Source organism: Acinonyx jubatus, chromosome E4 (genome assembly GCF_027475565.1).
Source record: "Acinonyx jubatus isolate Ajub_Pintada_27869175 chromosome E4, VMU_Ajub_asm_v1.0, whole genome shotgun sequence".
In the NCBI taxonomy this organism is placed as follows: domain Eukaryota; kingdom Metazoa; phylum Chordata; class Mammalia; order Carnivora; family Felidae; genus Acinonyx; species Acinonyx jubatus.
The window spans coordinates 6,386,818-6,409,938 of NC_069395.1; the positions used below are offsets into that span (position 1 = coordinate 6,386,818).

Genomic DNA, 23,121 nt, shown 5'->3' on the forward strand with positions numbered 1-23,121 from the left:
TGTGTGGTAGGCCTAGCAGACGGGTCCAAAAGCTGTATCTGGGGGTGCCTGGTTGGCTCAGTCGGTTAAGCGTCCGACTTCGGCTCAGGTCATGATCTCACGGTTCGTGGGTTCGAGCCCCGCATTGGGCTCTGTGCTGACAGCTTGGAGCCTGGAGCCTGCTTTGGATTCTGTGTCTCCCTCTCTCTCTGCCCCTCCCCCACGTGTTTGTGTGTGTGTGTGTGTGTGTGTGTGTGTGTGTCTGTGTGTCTGTGTGTCTGTGTGTCTGTACGCTCTCTCTCAAAAATAAACAAAAATTTTTTTTTAAAAAAGCTGTATCTGCCCCGTTAAGGTAACAGTCCTTCCAGACTAATATTTGAAGAGAGGAGAGGCTGCTTCTGTTAGAGTTTTAGCATCACTAAAATTGGTGCAGAGAATCCTGTAGAATTTTCTCGGGCTTAAGGAATAGCCAGTGAAATCTGGTAGATTGATTGTATGTATTTATCTCCCTTCTCTCTGAAGCCTTACTGAAATGACCATTTCTTCTCCTGTTCTTGGTCTTCTTAATAAAAAGATTTCAATGACTTTTTAAAAGATGGAATTCATAGGGCTCCTGGGTGACTCAGTCGGTTAAGCATCTGACTTCAGCTCAGGTCATGATCACACAGTTCGTGAGTTCCAGTCCTATGTCAGGCTCTCCGCTGACAGTGCGGAGCCTGCTTGGGATTCTCTCTCTCACCCTCTCTCTCTGCCCCTCCGTGGCTCTCTCTGTCTCTCAAAAATAAATAAATAAACTTAAAAGAAAAAAAAAGATGGAATTCGTGGGTGTGTTGATGGCATTGATTGAACAGAGGCAGCTTCAGGTGACAGGTAAGTTCACTGATGTGGGAAAACTCCGGACAGGCTCAAGATGTGGAGGTACCTTTTGTTGCAAAAGCCTGGTAAAGTACCCCAAGTTTTAAAAGTTTGTAAGTGGAGGGGCACGTGGATGGCTCAGTCGGTTAAGCATCCAACTTCGGCTCAGGTCACGATCGCACGGTTTGTGAGTTCAAGCCCCGTGCCGGGCTCTGTGCTTGACAGCTCAGAGCCTGGAACCTGCTTGGGATTCTCTGTCTCCCTCTCTCTCTGTCCCTCCCCTGTTCATACTCTGTCTGTGTCTCTCTCAAAAATAAATACACATTAAAAAAAAAATTTTTTTTTTAAGTTTGTAAGTAGAAGTCTTCATATTTAACTGGTGGGGCTCTAGAGCTCCCCCTCCTGTTTCTGGAATATCGATGGTAAGATTTTTCTCTGGAGAAACTGAAAGGTCCCAGAGAAGAGATCTTCAGGCCTTGACATTTGGTTTCAGCAGCTAGGAGGTCACTTTGCGTCCTGGTCAGTGTGCAGCGAAGCTCGAAGCTCGCTGGTCTGTGAGGCCTTCCTGGCAATTAGCCCCACCCCCACACAGAGCACTTCCTGCCAGCTTTTGACTTCCTCCTCCTTAAATAGGGGTGGGCAGCTCCAAATCATGAGATGTTGGAAGAAACTGTCCAGTATACTGGAGACCAAAATAAAGGGAAGGAGGAAGCTGAAGAAAACAGAGGTGGTGGAGACGAGAAGGAAACCTGAAAAATAACCACACTCACCCCTAGAATTAAGACACTGCATCCTAATCAGAGAATGCTCCAGAATTAAAACTGACAAAGGAAAAGTAGAAAGTTGGAAAGTTTCCAAAACAAACAAACAACAAAAAGACAGCCAAGCATTAGAATAGAAATAGAGAAAAGATTAATTTTCTGATTTGCTACTCTAGCAATCTGATGAGGTCTGAAACAGAAACAGAAAAAATAGGAGATTGGCGAGGAAGCAACACAAAAATTTGCCAACTGATAGATTGCAGTTTCCAGATTGAAACCGAGTACGCCAGACAGACCTAGGTAGACCAGGGCACCTCCGGGATCCATCCTGGGTCCAAATGTAGCTACGCGACAGGGCTGCCCATTGGCTGTCTCTTTTGACCTTGGAAGGGACCACAGTCTGTCAACAGGGAGGACTCCTGCTCTGTCATTTAAGCCCATTGAGTCTGGGACTAGCCAGTTACTTTGCGGCCAGTTTCTGAGGGTAAAATACCCCTTTACAGTTCCTTGGTTCTCTTAATTATTCAGTATCAAATATAATGTCCTTGTTTTAAAATCGGATTTCCTTTTATCTTTGTAGTGGCCGGGGGGGGGGGGGGATGGAAAGATACAGAGATATGAAATGAGGGACCTTTTTTTTACACCTTTTTGAGAAGTAATTTGAAACATTTTAAGAAAGAGACAATGGCTGATATTTTGGGAACGGGGATGGATAAACACATTCAAACTTTAAAAAAAAAAAAATCAGTGTTCATTTTTGAGCAGTGATCCGAATGTAATTGGTTACAACTGAGTATCATCCTGATCGGAAAAGGGATAGGGGGAAAATAAAAGGAGCTCGGCTCATTTTAGCCTGGAGAAAAATAGTTCTCTTTTTGGGCACGATTATTCGAAGCCAATAAATTGTGAAGACGACATATTATTTTGGAACTTAGTCCTAGAAGAGCCTTTGATTTGGACTCAGAATGTAGTGATTGCTATGAAGGAAGGTGGCCATTAGAGGTAATTTTCTAAGGGGATCCGTGGCTACTGTTCTTTTTTCTTTTTCAATTTTCTTTTGAAAGAGTAGGAAGGAGCGCAATTTACCTGCGGTCCAGCCAGTAGCCTGATGTCCTAAAAGTTGTTAAGCTCGTAGGCAGAGAGAAGTAGGTCAAGCGGGCCGAGCCTGTGCTTCTTAAACTGAAGTAACTTTTCCAAGTGATCGTTGGGCTCAGAGTCCAAGGGTCATAAATCTACGGTTCTGAGATTTGATCATGCTGTGACTCTCCTCTTGATAGCCATTAGAGTAACCAAATATTTAAAAAGGAAAAATAAACGGAAGGAGAACTTGGCTGTATCTGGAAGACTGTCTTCCTCCAGAATTATAAATGGCAGCCAGCCAAGAGCCTGCCCCCTGGAGCATTCCTCCCGCCCGGGATCTGTCTGCCTGTAGGTGTGGGTAGTATTTACAAGCCTGGTGGGGTAGTTACTTGTACACTTTCTCACCTTGCTGGGACAGGTGGCCTCTTTGGAGCTCTCCTTACTTCCTCCCCTGCCCTCATATTCTCAGTGCTGCAGCCACAGTGATCTTTCTACATTTGTCAGATCCGGTCCGTGTATTTGCTGGAATATTCTATAATAGATACTACACGGATATAAGGCTGAACCTGTATAGCACCTGCCTTCAAAGAACTTAGTCTGGTTGAGAAGACGAGAAAGAACCTGTTCAAATTAGAGTGTTAGATGCATTTTATATATAGCATTGTTATAAAACCAGCCCCCTGTGTGCTAATTGCCACAGCAGTGTGGAAGATGTTCCTTCAGGTTACGGTAGTCGGGGCAGGCTTTTATGAAGTGCTCTTGGAAGGAGAACCTAAGAGAACACTTTGGGTAGATAAAGGGACCGAAGGAGTTGTAAGGTGGTAATTGTGTAAATAATGGTGCAGACACGAGAAAATCCGAGCGTCTTCAGAATAGACAGTGAACAGACCACAGTGCATTGGAAGTGTTGCAACATAGGACTTAACGTAGGTCCGCGACTTTCAGATTTTTCTTTTAAGAAGTCAAGACCTTGTTTGTCGAACAATATTACATGGAACCCCGCATATTAAACACGACCACAGTAGGCTGCAGGTGGAGAGGGCTGCACGTCTCTGCCTGTGTGGTTTCTCGGGCCGAGAGAGGGATCTTTGAGGCCCTGTGACCAAACACAAGGCTGTGGAGAATCGAACTGAGACAACACATGTGTCGGGGTGGTTTGGTGAGAGAAGGGAAACCGGCTGCTTTGGGGCAGTCGGTGGAAAGGGTTGAATATCGGGTTTTGCGTTTATTTAGGCAGTGGGTCGTTATGGAAAGGTTTTGGTTAGAACCTATTTACACATAGCGTTTTGGGAGGATTAGGACGGTGGCAGGGTGCAGATTCTGTGGCCCCCCTCTCCCCTGAAATAAGGGGAGAAACAGAGAATCATCCTGTTATTCCTGAAATAAGGGGAGAAACCCAGAAGAGATAGGAGGCCAAGCTGGTGAGCGCTGGTCAAGGTTAAATGGTCTCACACGTAGGAAAGTACTCTTTGACTCCGAGCTATTATGAAAGACGCCAGCACGCGAGTTAGGACGAATCATCTCTCAGCAGTAATGATGCTGCAGCGGAGTCGGGGAGGGGAGGCGGCCTCTGAATTGGAGAGTGGTTCAGCCTTGTGTGCCCGCCGGTTCCAGGGGCACGAGCTTAGCATTCAGATCAGTGACAAGGACAAGCAGGCCGCTCGCTACTTTCCTCCCACACCGAGGACCTCCTTGGTTCCCTCTAAGAACCCGCTTGCGGCCGGCGTGGAGAGCAGGAAGACACATGGCTGTCTCAAGCTGGGGACACTGCCGCCCTCGTAGATCTCCTGTGTCCCCGGAGGGCTCTGTGCAGGGAGAGGCACAGACAGAGGATGGCCCGAGGAGGAGAGACAGACTCAGGGAGGTGGCACGGGGAACAGAGGCCTTAGGGAGGGAGGGTACCAGGAAAACCCCACAGGCTGGGTTTCCCCCTCCTCTCCACCTGCTGATGGCCACACGACTTCCTCAGTGCTCCCCTGTAAGCCTTCCCTCCTCTGGCTGTCTCTCGTGCCTTCGTTGGTTAGCTTACCCTTTTGTCTGATCCCACGTGTGCCAGCCTTTGCTTGGTGTGGGTTCGGTGACCAGGGGATGTCCAGGAACCAGCAAGGTTTGTGTCGCCCTGTGGCAGACTCATGCCTGGGAAATGAGGCTGAAAAACGGTTTCTGCCCGTTGGAACTTGGCCCTGAGTGCCAGGGCCTGCTGAGACACGTCCAGTCTTGACTACGGTTCACAAAGGGAATGGTTATCCCCCCCGCCCTATCCCCCTTGCCCCGGCAGAAGTAGTGGCCGCCCGAAGGGGCCCAGTTATCAGACAGAGTTGACCAGGCTCAGGCGCATAGCAGTGCGTGACCTTCAGGGTATCTGCCGCCCCAGCCCCGTGATCCAGCCGGTGCCTGGATGGGATGGGTGCAGGCAGCCGGGACTCCCGTGGCGGGACAGTCTTCCCGTGTCTCCTCAGGCCGGTGTGAGGTCCTCCTGGACCTCCAGGGCCGGAGAGAAGGAGACAGAGAATCCCAAGCAGGCTCCGTGCTGTCAGCACAGAGCCCAACGCGGGCTTGAACTCATGAACTGTAGATCACGACCTGAGCCAAAATCCAGAGTCGGATGCTTAACTGGCTGTACCACCCAGGCGCCCCTAAAATTTCATTTCTTTTAAAAATTAACGGCGTAAAATCGATTTTATGGTGTAGTTTTATGAATTTAAGGGACTCCGTTGGTTAAGTGCCCGACTCTTGGTTTTGGCTCAGGTCATGATCTCACGGTTGATGAGTGAGCCCCGCATCAGGCTTCAAGCTGACGGTGTGGAGCCTGCGTGGGATTCTCTCTCTGCCTCTCTCTCTGCCCCTCCCCCACTCACTCTCTCTGTCTCTCAAAGTAAATATATAAAAACTTAACTTTTCTTTTTTTTTTTTTTTTTAGTATTTTTTAAATTTAACTACCAGTCAGTAGGGATGCTTGGGTGGCTCAGTCGGTTAAGCGTCTGACTTTGGCTCAAGTCATGATCTCAGTGAGTTCGAGCCCCACGTCAGGCTCTGTTTTGACAGCTCAGAGCCTGCCTCGGGTTCTGTGTCTCCCTCTCTCTCTGCCCCTTCCCCACCAACCTCTGTCTCTGTCTCTCTCAAAAATATTTAAAAAAAATTAAATCTCAGTCAGTAAACAGTGAATACTGGTTTCATGTGGACGATGCAGTGATTCAACACTTCCTTACATCGCCCTGTGCTCATCACAAGTGCCCTCCTTTACCCCCATCACCTGTTTCACCCATCCCCCCTCCTCTCCCTCCCCCCCTCTGGCCACCATCAATTTGTTCTCCATAGTTAAGAGTCTGTTTCTTGGTTTGCCTCCCTCCTTCTCCGCCCCCACCTTTGCTCATTTGTTTCTTAAATTCCACATATGAAGTCATGTGGTGTTTTTCTCTGTCTTACTTCACTTAGCATAATACTCTCTAGGTCTATCCATGTTGTTGCAAATGGCAAGACTGCGTTCTTTTTCATGGCTGAGTAATGTTCCACTGTGTATATGTACCGCATCTTCTTTATCCATTCATCTGTGGATGGACACTGGGGCTGTTTCCATATTTGGCTGTTGTATGTAATGCTGCTATAAACATCGAGGTGCACGTATCCCTTTGAATTAGTAGTTTTGTATCCTTTGGGTAAATACCTAGTAGTGAGTTGCTGGGTCAGAGGGTAGCTCTATTTCTAACTTTTGGAGGAACCTCCACACTGTTTTCCTGAGCGGCTGCACCAGTTTGCGTGTGGTTTTGGTTTTTTTTTTTTTTTTTAATAATGATACCCGTCACACTTGAACCATATATCTTCCTTACGGTTTTTTGAGTGGTATTCCATTCTACAGATGTACCGCCATTTATTTACCTCTTGGAAGGATATTTGGGTTGTTTCTAATTTTGGTGATTATAAATAGAGCTGCTAACATTTTACACACAAGTTTTTGTGGGAACATAAGTTTTGATTTCTCTAGGGTAAATACCTAGTTGAGGTATTTCCGGCCGGAGGGTAAGTGTATGTTTAACTTTACGAGAAACTGCAGAACTGTTTTCCAGAACGGGGGTGTTAGTTCACATTTCCATCAAGAGCAGACAAGAGGCCCAGCTGTGTCCCATCCTTGCTAGTGCTTGATGGTAGTATTTTTTTTTTTTACTTGATCTAGTATAATTAGCATGTAGTGGGATCTCCTCGTGGTTTTCGTATGCTTTTCCCTAACAGCTAATGAGGTTGAACATCGTATCATGGGGAAGCCATTATTCCTGCCTTGGGGGAATGCGCTATTGTCTTAGGGAGCCATAATGAGGTATGGACGTGTCTTACTACCCCCTGAGACTCCAGATGCAGACCTCAGAAGTTCTAGTGGGCACAGATAATTTGTATCCTAGTTTCTGAGGTGGGAGTCACCGCAGTTATGGGTCAGCAACACTGAACCAACCTCTAAACCTTGACTTCTTTTCATCTGCTTCTTTTCCTTCCTTATGTCCTCTGATGAAGTTCCGTTTGTCTTTTGCCCAATTTTGACTTGGAATTTTTTAAAATGAGGTGTTTAAAAACAATTTTTTAAATTTATTCATTTATTTTGAGAGAGACAGAGACAGAGTGGGGGAGGGACAGAGAGACAATTGCAAGCAGGCTCTGTCCTGGGAGTACAGAGCCCAATGCGGGGGCTTGAACCCATGAAACTGTGAGATCATGACCTGAGCCGAAACCAAGAGTCGGTTGCTTAACTGACTGAGCCACTCAGGCACACCTTTTAATAATGCGTTTTGAGTGTTCTTTATATATTCTGGATGTGTCTCTTGTGAGATGTGTAATTCCCAAATATTTTCTCCCAGTCCGTAGCTTTCTTTTTATTCACTTCAGACTGGCTTCCATAGAACAAAAGTCTTAAATTTTGATGAAGTCCAGTTTCTCAAACTTTTTTCTTTGCTGGATCATGTTTTTGGTGTCATCCCTGAGAATTCTGTATAACCCCAAGTTGTGAAGATTTTCTTCTATGATTTTCCCCTGAAAGTTTTCTAGTTTTATATTTATTTAAACCTGTGGCCCAGGGGCACCTGGGTGGCTCAGTCGGTTAAGCGGCTGACTTTGGCTCAGGTCATGATCTCACAGTTCGTGAGTTCGAGCCCTCTGTCCAGGGCTCTGTGCTGACAGCTCAGAGCCTGGAGCCTGTTTTGGCTTCTGTGTCTCCCTCTCTCTCTGCCCCTCCCCTGCTCGTACTCTGTCTCTCCCTTTATAGGAAAATTTTGCCAACCTCTGGAGTTAAGGCTGGTGGTGGGAGTGAGTCTTGGGGTCACTTTGCTGTCGTTATCATGGAGTCCTGTAGAAAACAAAGGATAGCATAAACCATAAACCATCTTGCCATCTTTCGACTCACCATCATCTTGTCATAGGAATTTGGAGGAAGTAAAATCTGGCACAGCCTTGGAATAGTAACCTGTTGGTAATGGGCTGGAAGGAGCAACGAAATGGGGATGGTGTGATGCATCTGAGTCCTCTCTGGTGATGGGATGGCCAGCATTTACCTCTTAGCCCTCCTTTCCTCTTGGTTGCTCTGGGTCTGCTACATCTTACTCCAGTATCTTAGGATCACCTGGGGAGCTTTTAAAAAGTCCCAATGTTCAGGCTACACACCAGGCCAATGAAGTCAGAATTTCTGGGGGTGGGATCCAGATACCAGTATTTTTTCAGAGTCCTGAGTGGTCCCATTGCACAGGCAAGGTTGAGAACCTTTCTTGCCCTTTGCAGTCCCTTGGACCCCGAGGAATTATTGCCACCAGCTGACAGTGGGAAATTATTATGCTTGGAAACCAGTCAATAGCTCTTCAGAGGGTCCCCTTCTGGGAACTTGTGCTCTGGATACTGTTTTTATCATTTTTATCATATTGGAGTTTGATTTTTGGCCATCAGAGTTGGCTGTTTATGAGAAATGTCCTGTCTCAACTTCAATTCAGCCCGGAATAACTGACATTACCATTGGTAGGAATCCTAGACTATTGGCATTAAACACATACACATAACCTTGGAGATCATTGGTTCAGACAGTTAATGTTTCCAAATACCTTTCGGATTCACGTACTCCGGTTCTAATACCAGGACTCTTGCTCCTCCAAGTGTGGTCCCGGGACCAGTAGTGTCAACATCACCTGGAATCTGGTTAGAAACGCGGCCACGTCCCACCCCCACCTCCCCAGGCTGTAACTTAGGAAGATCCCCGCGTGAATCATATGGACGTTCAGGTCTGAGAAGCACTGCTTTAGAGAAGCATATAAGTGGAAGCTTCTGAGAGTAGATTTCAGACTCATTGTGAGGACCTGCTTTTTAAACACAACGGCCGGATAGCCTTTTAGCTGGATGATCACTCGACAGAGACAAGGTGATTACTCCAAGAACCCTCCCCAACTCCTCCTTCTCAAGTAGTGTCTTCAGTTTTCCCAGGAATGACCCTTTCGTTCATATCTTTCATTATATTGTGAACATTCATTGCAATCATGTGTTCTGCTTCCTGTGGCTTTTCCATTGTTTCCCCCCTTATACCTGGAAACTTACGACCCTGGTGGACGAGCGCAAACACGGGTCTCTCACATCTCCTTGTCGCCACATTGTGCTGATAGGTCTAAGCTTAGGAAGGAGAGTTCCGGAATAAAGGCTTTGTAGAGCCAAGAAGGGGAGCGCCACATGAATGGCTCCACGACCTGCAAATTCCCTGCTGGTTCCTGTGCCCTGGTTCTCCAGTACAAGGTACCTCCTTGAACACCTAAAACATCTTTTGTGCTCACCTGTGCTGTCATCGTTGAAAGCATTGCTCTTTTGTCCAGGCAGGGGATTGACCACATATTCATCTTGCTTCTCAGTGTGTGCAGGGATTTCATCTGCGTATTTTCTTCATTCTTACAACCCAGGGCTAGATACATGCTCCTGGCCTTCCTCGGGGTTCTCATTTCTACTCTGTGTCCTTTTGGAATCCTCAGTGCTGGTGCTAAGGTCATGTCCAGCCTCTGCCCCTCTGCTTTTCACTGTTCAAAACCCTAAAGAGTGTAACACCCCCCCCTCCCCGACTTTCTGTGCCAAATTCTAATAATTTGCTCTCCAGTTGAGAACCCTCCCTGTCTGTCACATGCTTTCTCCTTTCCATTCTCTTTCCTTGCTTCTGGGCTGGGCCTGGGCCCATCCATGAACGCCTGCTACACGGGCTCTGAAGGCTTGACTGCATAGCGTTCGCGCTGAGAACTGGGCAGGTTCGTAGACATCATCTAACCCAATACTCTCATTTCACAGAAGGGAAGGGTGCTTCCCAGAGCGTGTAAGTATTTTGCCCAAAGTCCAGGCAGGTGGTGCCCCAGTTACGTGGTTTTGCCCACAGCTCAGAGTGCACGTGTGGCTTCTGCAGGAGACCTGATAACCCTCGATGTGAACGGTTTCATTTAATTTTACAAGGTGGGTGTGGGATGTGCATGATGGAAGGCGGGGGCCCCACGGAGGTCCGACACATCATCAATTGCCTTCTTTTAAAGGTATCTTAGAAACCTGGAAGGATTCATTATTGTCTCATGACCAGTTGTGGTCTGAGGAAGAAAACCCTAAATCCTCGATTCATGGCTCTACTAAATACCAGCAGACTTTTATTCCTTCTGTGTGTGTGTGTGTGTGTGTGTGTGTGTGTGTGTGTGTAGGTAGGTACGGATTATACTGTTGGAGCGTTTTTTTTTCCTTCCTCTGAAAGGCTGTGTTAACGTTCCTGTCTTCCTGCTTACACGGGACACAAACATTTAGAGGAGCCTCCGGGTTAGATATTCACGGGCAAGACAGAATTGGTCATTATCGGCCATAGTAGGGCTTGCTCTATATTTATTTGTGCCTCTTCACCCACCTCTGCCTCCGTGTTTACTTACAAAGGTTCTGATACATATTTGCAACGTGCTGGGAGAGCTAGCAGAGGGAAAAGCAACCCGAATGCCATAGATTATTATTAGTCGTGGTATTTATCTTGCTCCATAAATCACCCCTTCGGGCCCCTTAATCATTTGGGTTGTTGTTCAGCTCCCCGTGACCTGTCAGCGTGCTCCCAGTAGGAAAAAGTGATGGCTGTATTCCAGGGCCTGTCTGTCTCCTCTCTGCGGGGACCAGCCGCCATTCAGAGGCTCCCCTGTGTACACGGCCCGCAATTGCCTACACTCGAGGCCGCCTCTGTCTGCCGTCCAAGGGCCCATTTGATTTGCCCGCTGCTATCTTGACAGTCTCTTGACACTGAAAATGGCTCCCTCCCCCAGAACATCTGTGTTTGGATGAACCTCCCTCCCCTTCCTCAATGTTGCAAACAGCAAGAACTTGGATATTTCCTGCCCCAAAGCCCTCCCTACGTTCAGAGGGCCCCTCTGCCATGTTTTTGTGACCTCATTGGCATTCTGTGACCTTCCCAGGTCACTGTGTCCCTGGGTGTGGAACAGGGTAGAGGAAGCAACAAAGGAAATGAGAGCAGCCGATGTGAATGGTGTGGGAAAGAATTGGGGGAGCGGGGCATTGCAGGCTTTCCATTGAGCAGCCTGAGAATATTCCAGATTCTGTGAAGTCAATTTCCTTTCTTTTCTTTTTTTTTTTTAAGTTTATTTTGAGAGAGAGAGGCAGAGTGAGAATCCCAAGCAGGCTCTGCACCATCAGCACAGAGCCCAACGTGGGGCTTGAACTCATGGAACTGGGAGATCATGACCTGAGCTGAAACCAAGAGTCAGACGCTTAACCCACTGAGCCACCCAGGCGCCCCTGTGAAGTTAATTTCTTTTTCTGTCTGTTACAAGATGGGTTACCTGCAGATCAAAGAACTTGTTACAGGGAATATTGAATAAATGGGGGAATAAACGAATAACTTCATTTCCTAGAGCCAGGATGCCAGGCCAGCGAAAAGAACAGATGTTGGCAACATCAGGAGCACAGGGCAGGAGTCAGAGATGTGGCTTCCGGACTCGGGTTTTCTGCTCGTGAACCTAAACAACTTTTTCTTTTTTCTTTCCTTTTTTTTTTTCCTCCATCTTTGGGCGGTAGCTTTTTCATGAGATGGTTTGGTCAACAGTTGTGGTCCCAACCATTTCGAACACAAGTATTCACCTAAAATTTTGTTAATGACGTATTTCAGAGCTACAAAATGCATAAAACACAGTGTATGAACATCTGATATCTACCACACATCAGTATTCTCTCCCAACATAATGGTGGTAATTTTAGGTGCCTTTGATTTAGAAAACGGGTGACTGTAAGCAGCCGTGGTGCTGTTATAAGAACCTGTATTTTAATTGCGAATGACAGTATCCACACTTTAAGGGTGCCAGAGTGGCTCAGTCGGTTAAGCGTCCGACTTTGGCTCAGGTCATGATCTCATGGTTTGTGAGTTCAAGTCCCACGTCAGGCTCTCTGCTGGCAGCATGGAGCCTGCTTTGAATCCTCTGCCCACCCCCTCTCTCTGACCCTCCCCTGCTCACACTTGATCTCTCTCAAAAATAAACAAACATTAAAAAAAAAAAAGTAGTATCCACACTTTAAAAAAACAGTACACAGATGATGAAGACACATTGATTTCATCTAAGGCAATTCTAGATGCAAATGAAAATATGAAGGAGTTAATTGTAATACGGTTTGGGGACCCAGAGTGGTGTTTCTGAGCAACGCAATTTGTATTACCGCCTAGATCCAAGTAATGCCAACTTCTGGCCCAACCAGTCTGAACATCTCTGAGGGCTGGGTCTGGAATTTTGCCTTTAAAAAACAAAAACAAAACAAAAAACCAAAAAAACCAGGTGTGCCAGATGGGATTTAAAACTTGAGTTTTTGATCGCCTGATGGGTAAATACTTAAATTCTACATTTATGATAAAATGGCAATGAATATTCCTTTCTTAAATAGTAGCTCCTCTGGTTTCTTTTTGGTATTTTGCAAGTTATAGAGATTTTATTTACACCCCAACTTTCAGTGATAGGTCTGTTACGCTGGGCTTGAGGTTGATAATTAGGAACTAAATGTCTCCACCTAGTGTTTGCCAGAAACCGCACAGATATTCCAGAATTTGGATTCGGTACAGACTTTGGTCTTTGTCTTGCTCACGTTTCTGTGATTTCATATGAACGAGCACTACAAATCACCGAGTTACACAGCAGTGTCGGGGGCGGTCATGGCTCTTGGGCATCCCGTCCCCCGGATTCTGGCCCCACAGGCACAGGAGCTCTTACTTAGGGAAGCAGCAGGGGAGCCCAGAAGACAGCTTCATCTGCGGGATCCTTCCCCCATGTGTGACCTCTGTGCCATCAGATGACTGGGAACAGCCCTGACCAGTAATGGAAGCTAAATTATTTTATTAAACCAAGTATGGATCAAACAAAAAATTAAGATGCCTCGTGTGCTGTGGGGTACGGAAGAATTACAGAAGTCAGATCTTGAAGTCCTTCTGCCCCTAGAATGGAATCTGTGGTTTTAATCACTTCCGTTGTTGATTAATTAACTTCTGGAATATTTATTTTACCCTTGCGGCCAGTGTCCTGTTTTCCCAGGGTCTGTGAATAAATACTGTCCACTGAGTTCGTTAATGTATTTGACACTCATCGATCACCCTCTTGTGTCCCGATGCTGTTTCCCGGGACACAAATATATCCTATTTCTTGCTCCCGGGGAGGGCATGGCCTAGCGGGGAAGCGCACAGCCAGTCGGTGGCCGGTGATTATAGAGGCTGTAATGACCGCACCGATGGCCCTGCTCGGTGGGAGCACACGGGACGTGGGCCTACGAGCCTTCGCTGTGGAGAAGATAATTCAAGGATAAGCAGGAGCTCCCCAAGCAGATGGTGGGGGGAGGGCATCCCAGGCACAGGCAGTAGCAAACACAACTGCACGGAACTGTGGGAGATTAGGGCATGTTTAACCTGCCTGTGGGAGAGGGCCAGAAATAACGTGCAAGCAGAAGTAAAGTGGACTTGCCATGAGGAGAAATGTATTTTTGTACAGTGTTTACAGATCTTTATCTTTTTATTGTGGTAAAATAGAACCTCTTCCATTTCCACTGTTCTTAAAGCAGCTCGAGGACGTTCACAGACAACACTCACATTGTTGTGTAACCATCACTGGCACCTCCGGATTTTCTTCAGCTTCCAGAATGGGAACTCTGTCCCCGTTAAACTCCTCCTCCTCTTCCTCCTCCTCCTCCCCGACCCCCCGCCCCCCGACAAACATTTGACCGCCCTTAGGTACCTCGTGTACAAGCGGGACCGTACGATACTTGTTCCTTTGTGCCAGCTTACGTCATTGAGCGTAACGTCTTCAAGCTTCATGTTGTAGCGTGTTTTATCTGTTCGTCCGTCGATGGACACTTGGGTTAACTTCCACCTCTTGGCTGTCGTCAGTCATGCTGCCTATGGGTATGGGTGTCCTCCAATTCTGTATCTTACCACCTCAGTAGTAATTGGTGGGTAAGCGCAAAGGGGCTTCCTACAAACCCCCCCTTTGGTTGAGGTGCTTACAGTCTTGTAGAGATGGGTTCTCACTCATGAAACCAAGACCGGCGGAATATGCTTACAATGCCCGATCCGATGGCGCTACCAGAGCTCACTCTTCAATTCCCCGCGATCGTTCGCAGGAAGCAGAGCAGACTCATTCTAGAAAGGCAGTGACCACAGCCCAGTGTAAGCCAAGGACTTGCCTGACAAGAGCATCACCATCCGCTTTTGCAAAAGGAATCTCTCTTCCTGGTGGAGTTGCCCCTGGGCACCTTGACTTGCGACTGTAGGCATGGTGGGGTCAGTGAGGATAGAGAGAGGGACAAAATGGATTTTCTGGTGACGTGTGGGGCCAGCTTCTGATGTCGCTGGTGAGAGAGCACATCGCTAGGCAAACTGTGGGTAGACAAGGAACCAAGGACCCTGTGGAAAATCCTGGGGCTCTTCAGGGAGCTAGACGTTGTCGTGGGCGTAGACTATTGTGTGTGTTGCTGGGGGAGGGGTGTGGCCCCAACCCTTCCCCTGACTCCTGAGAAAGTCCTTCTGTTACTTCTGTTTCTGCAATACGTCCTCAAGCCCAGGGCAGGGCTCGTCCCTTCACTGAGCACGCTCAGTTGCCACAGACCTCCTCCTTCCCCTTTGTGGACCCCCAGTGGCGGGGACTGAGACACACGGGGTCAGGAAGCAGTTCTAGGAGCTGGGGGGGACAGGGAAGCATCGGGGACTCAGGACATGCTCTGTTCTGTCAGCCGCCCTCAGCCTTCCAGCCACTGTGACTCCTTCACTTGCTGAGGGCTTCCTCCTGGTTCCTGCCGGACCTGAACCCCTCCCTCTTCCCAGCTTCCCCTTCATGGGCCTCGCCGGTTGGCACAGCACACTGAGCTCTGGGGCCACTGTTCCCACACGGGGTCCCAAGGCTCTGTTTATGAACCCCTGGCACATCACCATGGCCTTTTTTAGTCAGCGGTTAGTGTTTCAGGACTTGTATTGTTTCGTTTCCTGAAAGGTCAGGTCCTAGAGAGCTTAATCTGTCCTTGCTGGGGGAGTCCTGGCTGGCAAAGCAAATCTATCAGGGCAGCCTGGCCACATGTGGGGAGAGCCAGAGCTGGCATGGGCTTTGAGGGAGGCTGGCCAGAGTCACAGACGGTGGCCCTGACAGTCCTGTTTGTTCCTCAGCCCCTGGCGAAGCCTGAGTGGACTGGACTCCTATCCTGCGGAACACAGATGCTTCCTCCTGAGCCTGTCTGCCCCTCGGAGGAGCACAGCCGGGGGAGAAGGAGTGTTTGTCCCCTGTGAGCCCCTTCTCTCTGTTTCCTTGGTCACTCCCATGATCTCTCCCGCCTCCAGCTCCGTTTTCTCTCCTCCAGTGAGCACGATAAAACATGGTTGTCCAAACGAAGTGCAGTTGCCGTATAAACAAACGGTTTCATGATAATAAATGTTTAAGCCTTTTCAGATACTCTGTTTCCTTTGATTTCTGCAGTTTCTGACGGGACTGCAGTCTGAGTCCTTCCTCTTCGGTTGGAAAGGATTCGGAACATTGGACCACCGGGCAGGTGGAGTCGATGGGGAATGTGTCCAACCTGAGAGCCCTTAGAGACGGGCCTCGGGCAGCATGGGCAGCTGTAACCAGGGCTATTTCATGCCTGTCTTGCCCCTCTTTGTTTGGAAGCGCTCCAGACCGTTCCACCAGCTGTTGTACGGAGGGACACCTGCATTGCCACTGTCACTGAAATTCCTTTTTTTTTTTTTAATTTAATGTTTGTTTATTTTTGAGAGAGAGAGAGCGCAAGCAAGAGGGGCAGAGAGAGAGGGAGACACCGAATCTGAAGCAGGGTCCAGGCTCCAAGCTGTCAGCACAGAACCGGATGTGGAGCTCGAACCCACGGACCGCGAGATCATGACCTGAGCCAAAGTCGGACGCTTCGCGGATGGAACCGCCCAGGCACCCCTGTGTCACTGAGATTCCGCTGCAGCCATTTGGTCATGCTTTTCCATGTAGCCCCTGAGCCCGCAGACCCTGTAAGAGCCGCCTGGGAGGTCCTGCACAGCGATGGGATTCGAGGCTGTTGTCCTGTTCTGAAGAGAACCTTTACTTGCATCTTCAACTCTGAAGATCAGGGTGTTAAAAGGCCTGGCTCATCAAAATCACGAACTATAGAAATAATGTTTCAGATGCACAGGCAAGGTGCCGGCCAGGTGCCTCTGGCCAGCCTTGGGTGTGCAATGGGCAGGGGGGATTCTTGATTTTTAAAAACCTCCCAGAGACCGTGGAGTCCATAGGGAGGCCGACCCAACAAGAAAGACATGATCAGCTACCAGATTCTTCTGGAAATAGAGGACTGCTAAGGTGGTTCAGCAGGCAGCGTGCTTTCTAAAACGAGGACTGGGAGGGGCACCTGGGTGGCTCAGTCAGTTAAGCAACCGACTTCAGCTCAGGTCATGATCTCGCGGTTTGTGAGTTCGAGCCCCATGTCGGGCTTTGGTGCTGACAGCTTGGAGCCTGGAGCCTGCTTTCGATTCTGTGTCTCCCTCTCTCTCTGCCCCTCCCCTGCTCATGCTCTCTCAAAAATAAACAAACATTGAAAACAAATTTAAATAAACGTTACAGTGCCTGGGTGGCCCAGTTGGTTGGGTGTCCAACTTTGACTCGGGTCATGATCTTGTGGTTCGTGGGTTCGGGCCCCGCGTCGGGCTCTGTGCTGACAGCTCGGAGCCTGGATCCTGTTTCAGATTCTCTGTCTCCCTCTCTCTCTCTCTGCCCCTCCCCTGCTTGCTCTCTGTTTCTCTCTCTCTCTCTCTCAAAAATAGTAAACAAAAATTTTTTAATAAAACTAGGGCTGGGAGAGTGACGTGGTGCCTGGCAGACGTGGACACTTAATATTTCCTGGTTTGATATTATGGCCGAAAAGCAGAATTAGAAAGTATGTGGAGCTTGTGAGTAATCTCTTGGAAGAAACCAAAGACGGTGAAGCCGGCAGGGATTGACCGATATGGGGCAGGGTTCGTCCACATCTGGTGTTTTCTGGGACTCTTTGGCTCTTGCCCCCTGCCTGAGTTCTTTGAAACACACCCCTCTGCACACCTTTGACTGGCAGGAACAGCCCTGACCTAACGACCTGGTCCCATGGGAGGCACAGTGGAAGGCTGTGTTTACTGGAAGCCCAGGGGAGTGGAGGTAAATGCAGGTGTGGTCGGGAAACGAAGCCGGTTCACTTCACCCGGGAGGCACAGGGCCAAAACCGGCTGACCTGCCCACACCCATGCTGGCTCTCCCACCCCGGTGGTTCCTGCCCCCTGCTGAGCATGGCCCCTGAGCAGAACGCAGTCGGGGACCCGCTGCGCGTCACAGCCAGGCCCCGAGGCGCACGCCAGACGCGCTCCAGCCTTCGCCAGCTTGCAGCCCCTGCCCCGGAGCAGGCGGGTCGTGCGGCTGAGGTCCTGTCCTGTCCTGGGCCACACGCTGGTCTAACACGCTTCTCCCTGCCATCGGACATGCTTGCTCGGAAGCAGAGTCTGAGCCTGATGTTTGCTGTCTCCTGTGCGTCCCCTGATCTGGTTTGCTTTTTCTTTCGAGCCCCCTTGGTAAAAAGGACAGCTGTCGACGGGGTAGGAAGAGTGACCTCCGGAGTGGGGGGTGATGTATGTTGCTGTCACCTGGAAACTCAAATCAGCCATAAGCCAGAACCTTTGCTGTGACAACGTAAAGAAAAATATCGTGCTTCGGTTAGGTCATGTCCCTGTCTATAAGAAGCAGACAGCCAGAGGGCATCAGCACTAACTGTGCAACAGAGTGAGGTCAGCTCAGATGTCAGTGGAAGGGACGGGATGCACACAGGGTTGGAAGCTCTAAGCGGAGTCCTTAAAATCAGAGTATGTAAAAAAAAAAATTTTAATGTTTATTTATGTTTAAGAGAGAGAGGGAGACAGATTACAAGCTGTCGGCACAGAGCCTGACGCAGGGCTCGAACCCACGGACCACGAAATCATGACCTGAGCCGAAGTCAGATGTTTGACTGAGCCATCCAGGCACCCCTAAAATCAGAGTATTTAAAGGCATCGCTAATGGAGTGGAAGGTTCTGGATTTCTTTTTCTGTTGTTTTTTGTTTTTTTTTTAAATTTTTTGATTCATTTTGAGAGAGAGACAGAGAGAGAACACCAAGAATGCTCCACATTGTCAATGCAGAGCTCGATGCGGGGCTCAAACTCACGAACTGTGAGATAATGACCTGAGTTGGGTGCTTAACAGATCGAGCCACCCAGACGGCCCAGGTTCCGGGTTTCTGATGAGATTTTCAAAGTAGGTTATGTTTTCATCATGTTGGGATGGGTGAGGTTAATTTCTATCGCCACGCTAATTAGAATTAATTAGGCTCTAGATGTGCAGGCGGGTAGCCGAATGCCTCGCCGAGCTTGGCTGGTGGCATGATAGCGGAGGGTGTTGAGTATAAGACGTCCCAGAGGCCAGGGGCTGTGGGTTGGAATACAGGTCTTGGCCTTGGGTCTCGTGTTATTATTAACGTGTAGCCCAGATGATCATTCGCTTGGCAGGTGAATTTGCCAGTTGATGCTACCAAAATAGGGAGCAAACGAAAATGGTATTAATAAATCGGATAGGTGCTCAGAATGAAGTTCAGTGAGGAAAACAGAATTGTACCAGCCATTACAAATGCCTGCAGAAGCAGAAGAAATGGCGAAAAATGGGCAAATGTAACAGAAAAATGTCTGGGGTTGAGGGTAAGGCCAGCGTCCCTCAGTGGTGTAGGGCTGCGGTTGAAGCAGCCATAGGGGAATGCTCTAGACTACTTCAGGCTGAGAAGGCTATAGGTAGACTTGGAAACTGACCTACAGATAAAGGAATTTGGGACTTGAACTTAGAACAACTTGGAATTCCACATCTTTAGTATGTAAAAAATCCCGATTTGAAGGCAGGTGCCAATTCTTCTTCATCTTCACCGGAGATGGAATCAAGTTTCCAGAGTTTGGGTGGATGCAGGAAAAACCTGGCAGTGAACGTCATGAAACATCAGAATGAGGCTTTGAGGGAAGGTTCTGGTTTCTGATGAGATTTTGAAAGCGGGCTCTGTCTTCATCTCGTCAGGATGGATTACCTCCATCCCTCAGTTGTTGCTGATGGCTGGGCCCCGACACCGAGACCCCCCTCCCCCACCTGCTTTTACACCCCCAAGAAGCTCCGGGTCTCCCTGTGCCCATCCGTGGCCCTCTTTTCTGGGTCACGGGCTAGCCGGAGTCAGATACCCTGACCTAACCGGATCGTGCTTCTTTGTCTCCTCTCTTACAGTACGAGTTTAAAGCCAAAAACATCAAGAAGAAGAAGGTGAGCATTATGGTTTCAGTGGATGGCGTGAAAGTGATTCTGAAGAAGAAGAAAAAGGTAAGTGACTCTGAACCAGAAAGCAGGAAAGAGGGGAGCAGGGAATGTAGGCGTGGGGCGCCTTTTCCTTCTAGGCCGCTCTCTGGACAGAATCCTTCCTCATCTGGGGAGCGGTCTGCCTGGACCAGCCATGGTGTCGAGAGAAGTGAGGCTGAGGCCCATGGCCCGGGCAGCCGATTGGCTCCTTCAGTCCTGTGTCCCTTGGGTGACAGGGCCCACCTCCTGTCACCCTTGTCTTTTGTTACTGTACCTTGCAGTCTTGATCTCAGGAGATACTTTAAATTCAAGTGATGACGGGTAAGAGGGTTTGGCAGGAGCGGATGAGGAAGCTCCATTAGCAGCTGTCGCCTTCTGTCCCAGGAATGACCCTCAGTCCCACCTGAGGTGACGTCCAGCCCCATTGTGTGTTCTGTTGCTGCTGTTACAGCCCATCTATTTGAACAGTCCTTCGAGACCCGTCCGCCGCGGCTGTTCAGTGTGCGGGAGGCTGGGCCAAGGGTCTCCAAGGTGGGAGGAAAGGGAGGAGGGACTGAGCCGTTCGGAGGGGGCATTCCTCTGAGCTGGGCTGAGACAAGCAAGTGGGTGTATGTTGCCTCAACACGTGGCTTTTTTTGTGTTAGTTGTACGTGCCGTGGGAGAATGATGTTACTAACCCCTGGGAAGAGATAGGTGTCCATATTGGCAGAGGGTAGAGTGTATGTTTCCAGAAAGAAACGGAAAGGGGCTTGGTTGATTGAGGATAGATGAGGAATCTTCTTGTTTCTTTGTTTCTGAGCTCTGCTGATACTTTTTTAATTTATGATAGCTTTGTTTTATACATATATATTTTTTTAATGTTTGTTTATTTTTGAGAGAGACAGAGACAGAATGCAAGTGGGTTAGGGGCAGAGAGAGAGAGGGAGACACAGAATCGGATGCAGGCTCTGGGCTCTGAGCTGTCAGCACACAGCCCGACGCGGGCCTTGAACTCACGAGCTGTGAGATCATGACCTGAGCTCTCAAGCTGCCTTTCGTTCCAAACCTAAGATGCTGTTAATTTGAATGGGAATCAAGGCAGGCCTTGAGTCTGGGGGATATGGAAGTAAAGACAAGGGCCTGGTTGTAGGTGACATAAGCTCGGAGAATCGAGTGGTTGAGAGGGGTGTGGAAGGGTGTTGGCAATCCAAGGATTTAAATCTGCTCTGTGTCCTCGACCAAAGACATTACCCAGCGTGTGACCAGATGCCACACAGTGGTGGGGACTTGACTGCTTCCTTCGGTAGCCCATTTTTTCTCTGGACAGCTGGAGTTTACAAAGGTCTCCCATGTACTAAAACTTGCTCTCTTATGCTCCCTAAATATCTTTAAGGGTGGTTCAAGAAAGTGTTATGGCTATGAGGTTGGAAGTATATAGGGAAAAATAGCACATGATACTGTTTGTAAAGAACACCTTAAAAATTCACAAGTGGTAGGGAGTTTGTAATGGCGTCTTCGATGTTTTTGACCTTATAAACCCCCACAGTGGGGCCACAGTCCTCGTCTTGTTCTTATTCCAAGGGTCTCTTTTCCGCCCTTCCCCCACCACACATACATGTGGCACGGTGGTTAACCATGGGACGGCCTTGAGAATATCGTCCTCTTAGGAGTCCCTGAGCAGGAGAGTGGCTGAAGCAAGCTGAGGCCCATCAGGTGGTGGTGTCCCTGGGCCCCAGTTAAATAAATCACAGATGACAACCATGTGGATTTAAAAGCGAGAGATACCCTCAGGAAAAAACGTGGGTCGGTGCCACCTGAGCTCATGATTCAGGCAGCCGGGCTGAGTCCCAGCTTGGCTTTTGTCACGAGTGTCCTAGAGCTTTGCTCGGCCTTTCGTGTGTGTGGGGGGGGGGTGGGGGGTGGGCAGGAACCTGTGGCTCAGCGCCCTCAGGTCCTACCTGACGAGGCGACGGTTGTGACGTGAGGGCACTTTCCACATCACAAGATGCCTTCCCGCCCGTTCCATCCATCCCTTCGTCAGGCCTGCTGGGAAGGTCTCGTGGACACGTGATCACCATCCACGGCACCCGGTCGCCTGGGGAAGCCAGCCACTCGCGCCGTGTCCTCCCTGAACCGCCATCCGGCCGGGCGCCAGGCGGTCGGCCTTTCCAAGTCCGAGACTCTCCTCACTTTTCGAGGTTAGGAGCCTGACCGGATGCTGACTTGTACTTGACAGAGGTCAAAAGAGGCTGACGGGTAGACCAGCCCACCCCTTCCTTTATTCGCTCTGAGACATCGAGCGGTTTCCCGGACCAGCTACACTCACGTTAGCCCGACGAGCCTGCAAATCTCGGTTTTTCTCCATCGGGGGCAAGTGATGTGAGAAGGCAGATTGCCAGAGGTGGTCCGGCAAGCATGACGCGGAGGGAGTCCGCTAACTGTGTGGCAGGAACGTTTCCTGGTCCCTGGCTCCGTGGTACCCAGGTCCCCGGGATGTTGGGAGGGGCCTTGTCGGGCGCATGCTGTCCAAGGGTCTGTTCCACAGGCTCATCACTGACTTTGGTACCTTCCTGGCACCACCACCCCCCCCCCCCGGCCCCCTGCCATGCATGCACACTTCTGGCTGACATCATCTTTACTTTCCGTTAGGTTCTGTTTCAAGGTCTGCTGTCCTGGGGCCTCTTCTGTCCCTTTCGGGTAACTTCGTATACCTCTGATTTGATCCATTATGATGGCACTTTGCGGTTTTGCCCTTCGGGGACGGTCTTACTGCCATCTCGCTGTGCCCCTCCCGTGTCCTGTACCACATGCAGCATCACCCCCACTCTACCTGGGAAAAGAATGATGTCAAACAGCCTTAGATATTTGGCCCGAGATCACGCCACGCGTAAGGACACCTGTGTGCGGAACGTCACCTGGCAGAGACGCCGTCCCCCTTCCACTGGGTGATGCAAGCTGAGCGGGGGAAGCGTCTCCCCTGGGGAGCCCGTGGGGCCTTGCGACTCATCTTGGAACTCCATCCCTGGTAATTGCTAGTGCAGGTCCCCCCTGCAGCTGGCCTAGGGAAGAGGTGATCTAACAGGCCTTCCCTCGATCCAATTCTTCTGATGCCAGGCTTGGGAAGGAAGGGAAGCCTCCCGACCTGTTTCCTCTGCCCCTGCCTGGTGTCTGTTCCAGGCGGTGGTTGTGAGTCAGATGCTGCCTGTAAGCACGGTGACTGCGTGTGCTGCCTCGGACAGACTGTGTGCACGCTAACAGCCATCAGCCTTTGCGGCGGCTTGTTCCCCCGGGACCGTCCTCTACGATCCGAGTGTGCGGATACCACCCCGATGTCTGTGTGCCTGTCTGTGTCTAGAATGGAGAGGGACTGGGTAGACACCTGCCACACCTGCCTCCCCGGACATGGGACGGTCTGCAGGTTTGGGTGATGGCCGTCCTCATCGGGTTAAGAATGAGAGCTCTTGGCGGGTAGCCGAATGTGCAGAAAAAGTCACGGCCGATGTTCAGCCGTGGGCACCCGCGTCGGGACAGCCTGACGTGCTCCACTGATGAGTCCGTGTCTGCACTGCAGCGGTCCGTCCAAATGTCGAATAGCCCCCGCTTCCTGCAAACA

General features: G+C 49.5%; 1 protein-coding gene across 7 annotated transcripts in view; it reads left to right on the plus strand.

The window, feature by feature from the left end:
* The window catches only part of LOC106986764 (carboxyl-terminal PDZ ligand of neuronal nitric oxide synthase protein), a 281,399-nt gene that overhangs the window by 178,652 nt on the left and 79,626 nt on the right, over window positions 1–23,121 (plus strand). For 6 of the 7 annotated variants that reach the window (XM_053209649.1, XM_053209651.1, XM_027075068.2 and 3 more), the window contains one exon: window positions 19,461–19,553. In XM_053209649.1, the coding sequence (XP_053065624.1) occupies window positions 19,461–19,553 (93 nt within the window). Of the gene's footprint in view, window positions 1–19,460; window positions 19,554–23,121 lie in introns of those variants that run through there. The other variant, XM_053209648.1, reaches the window with a different exon arrangement.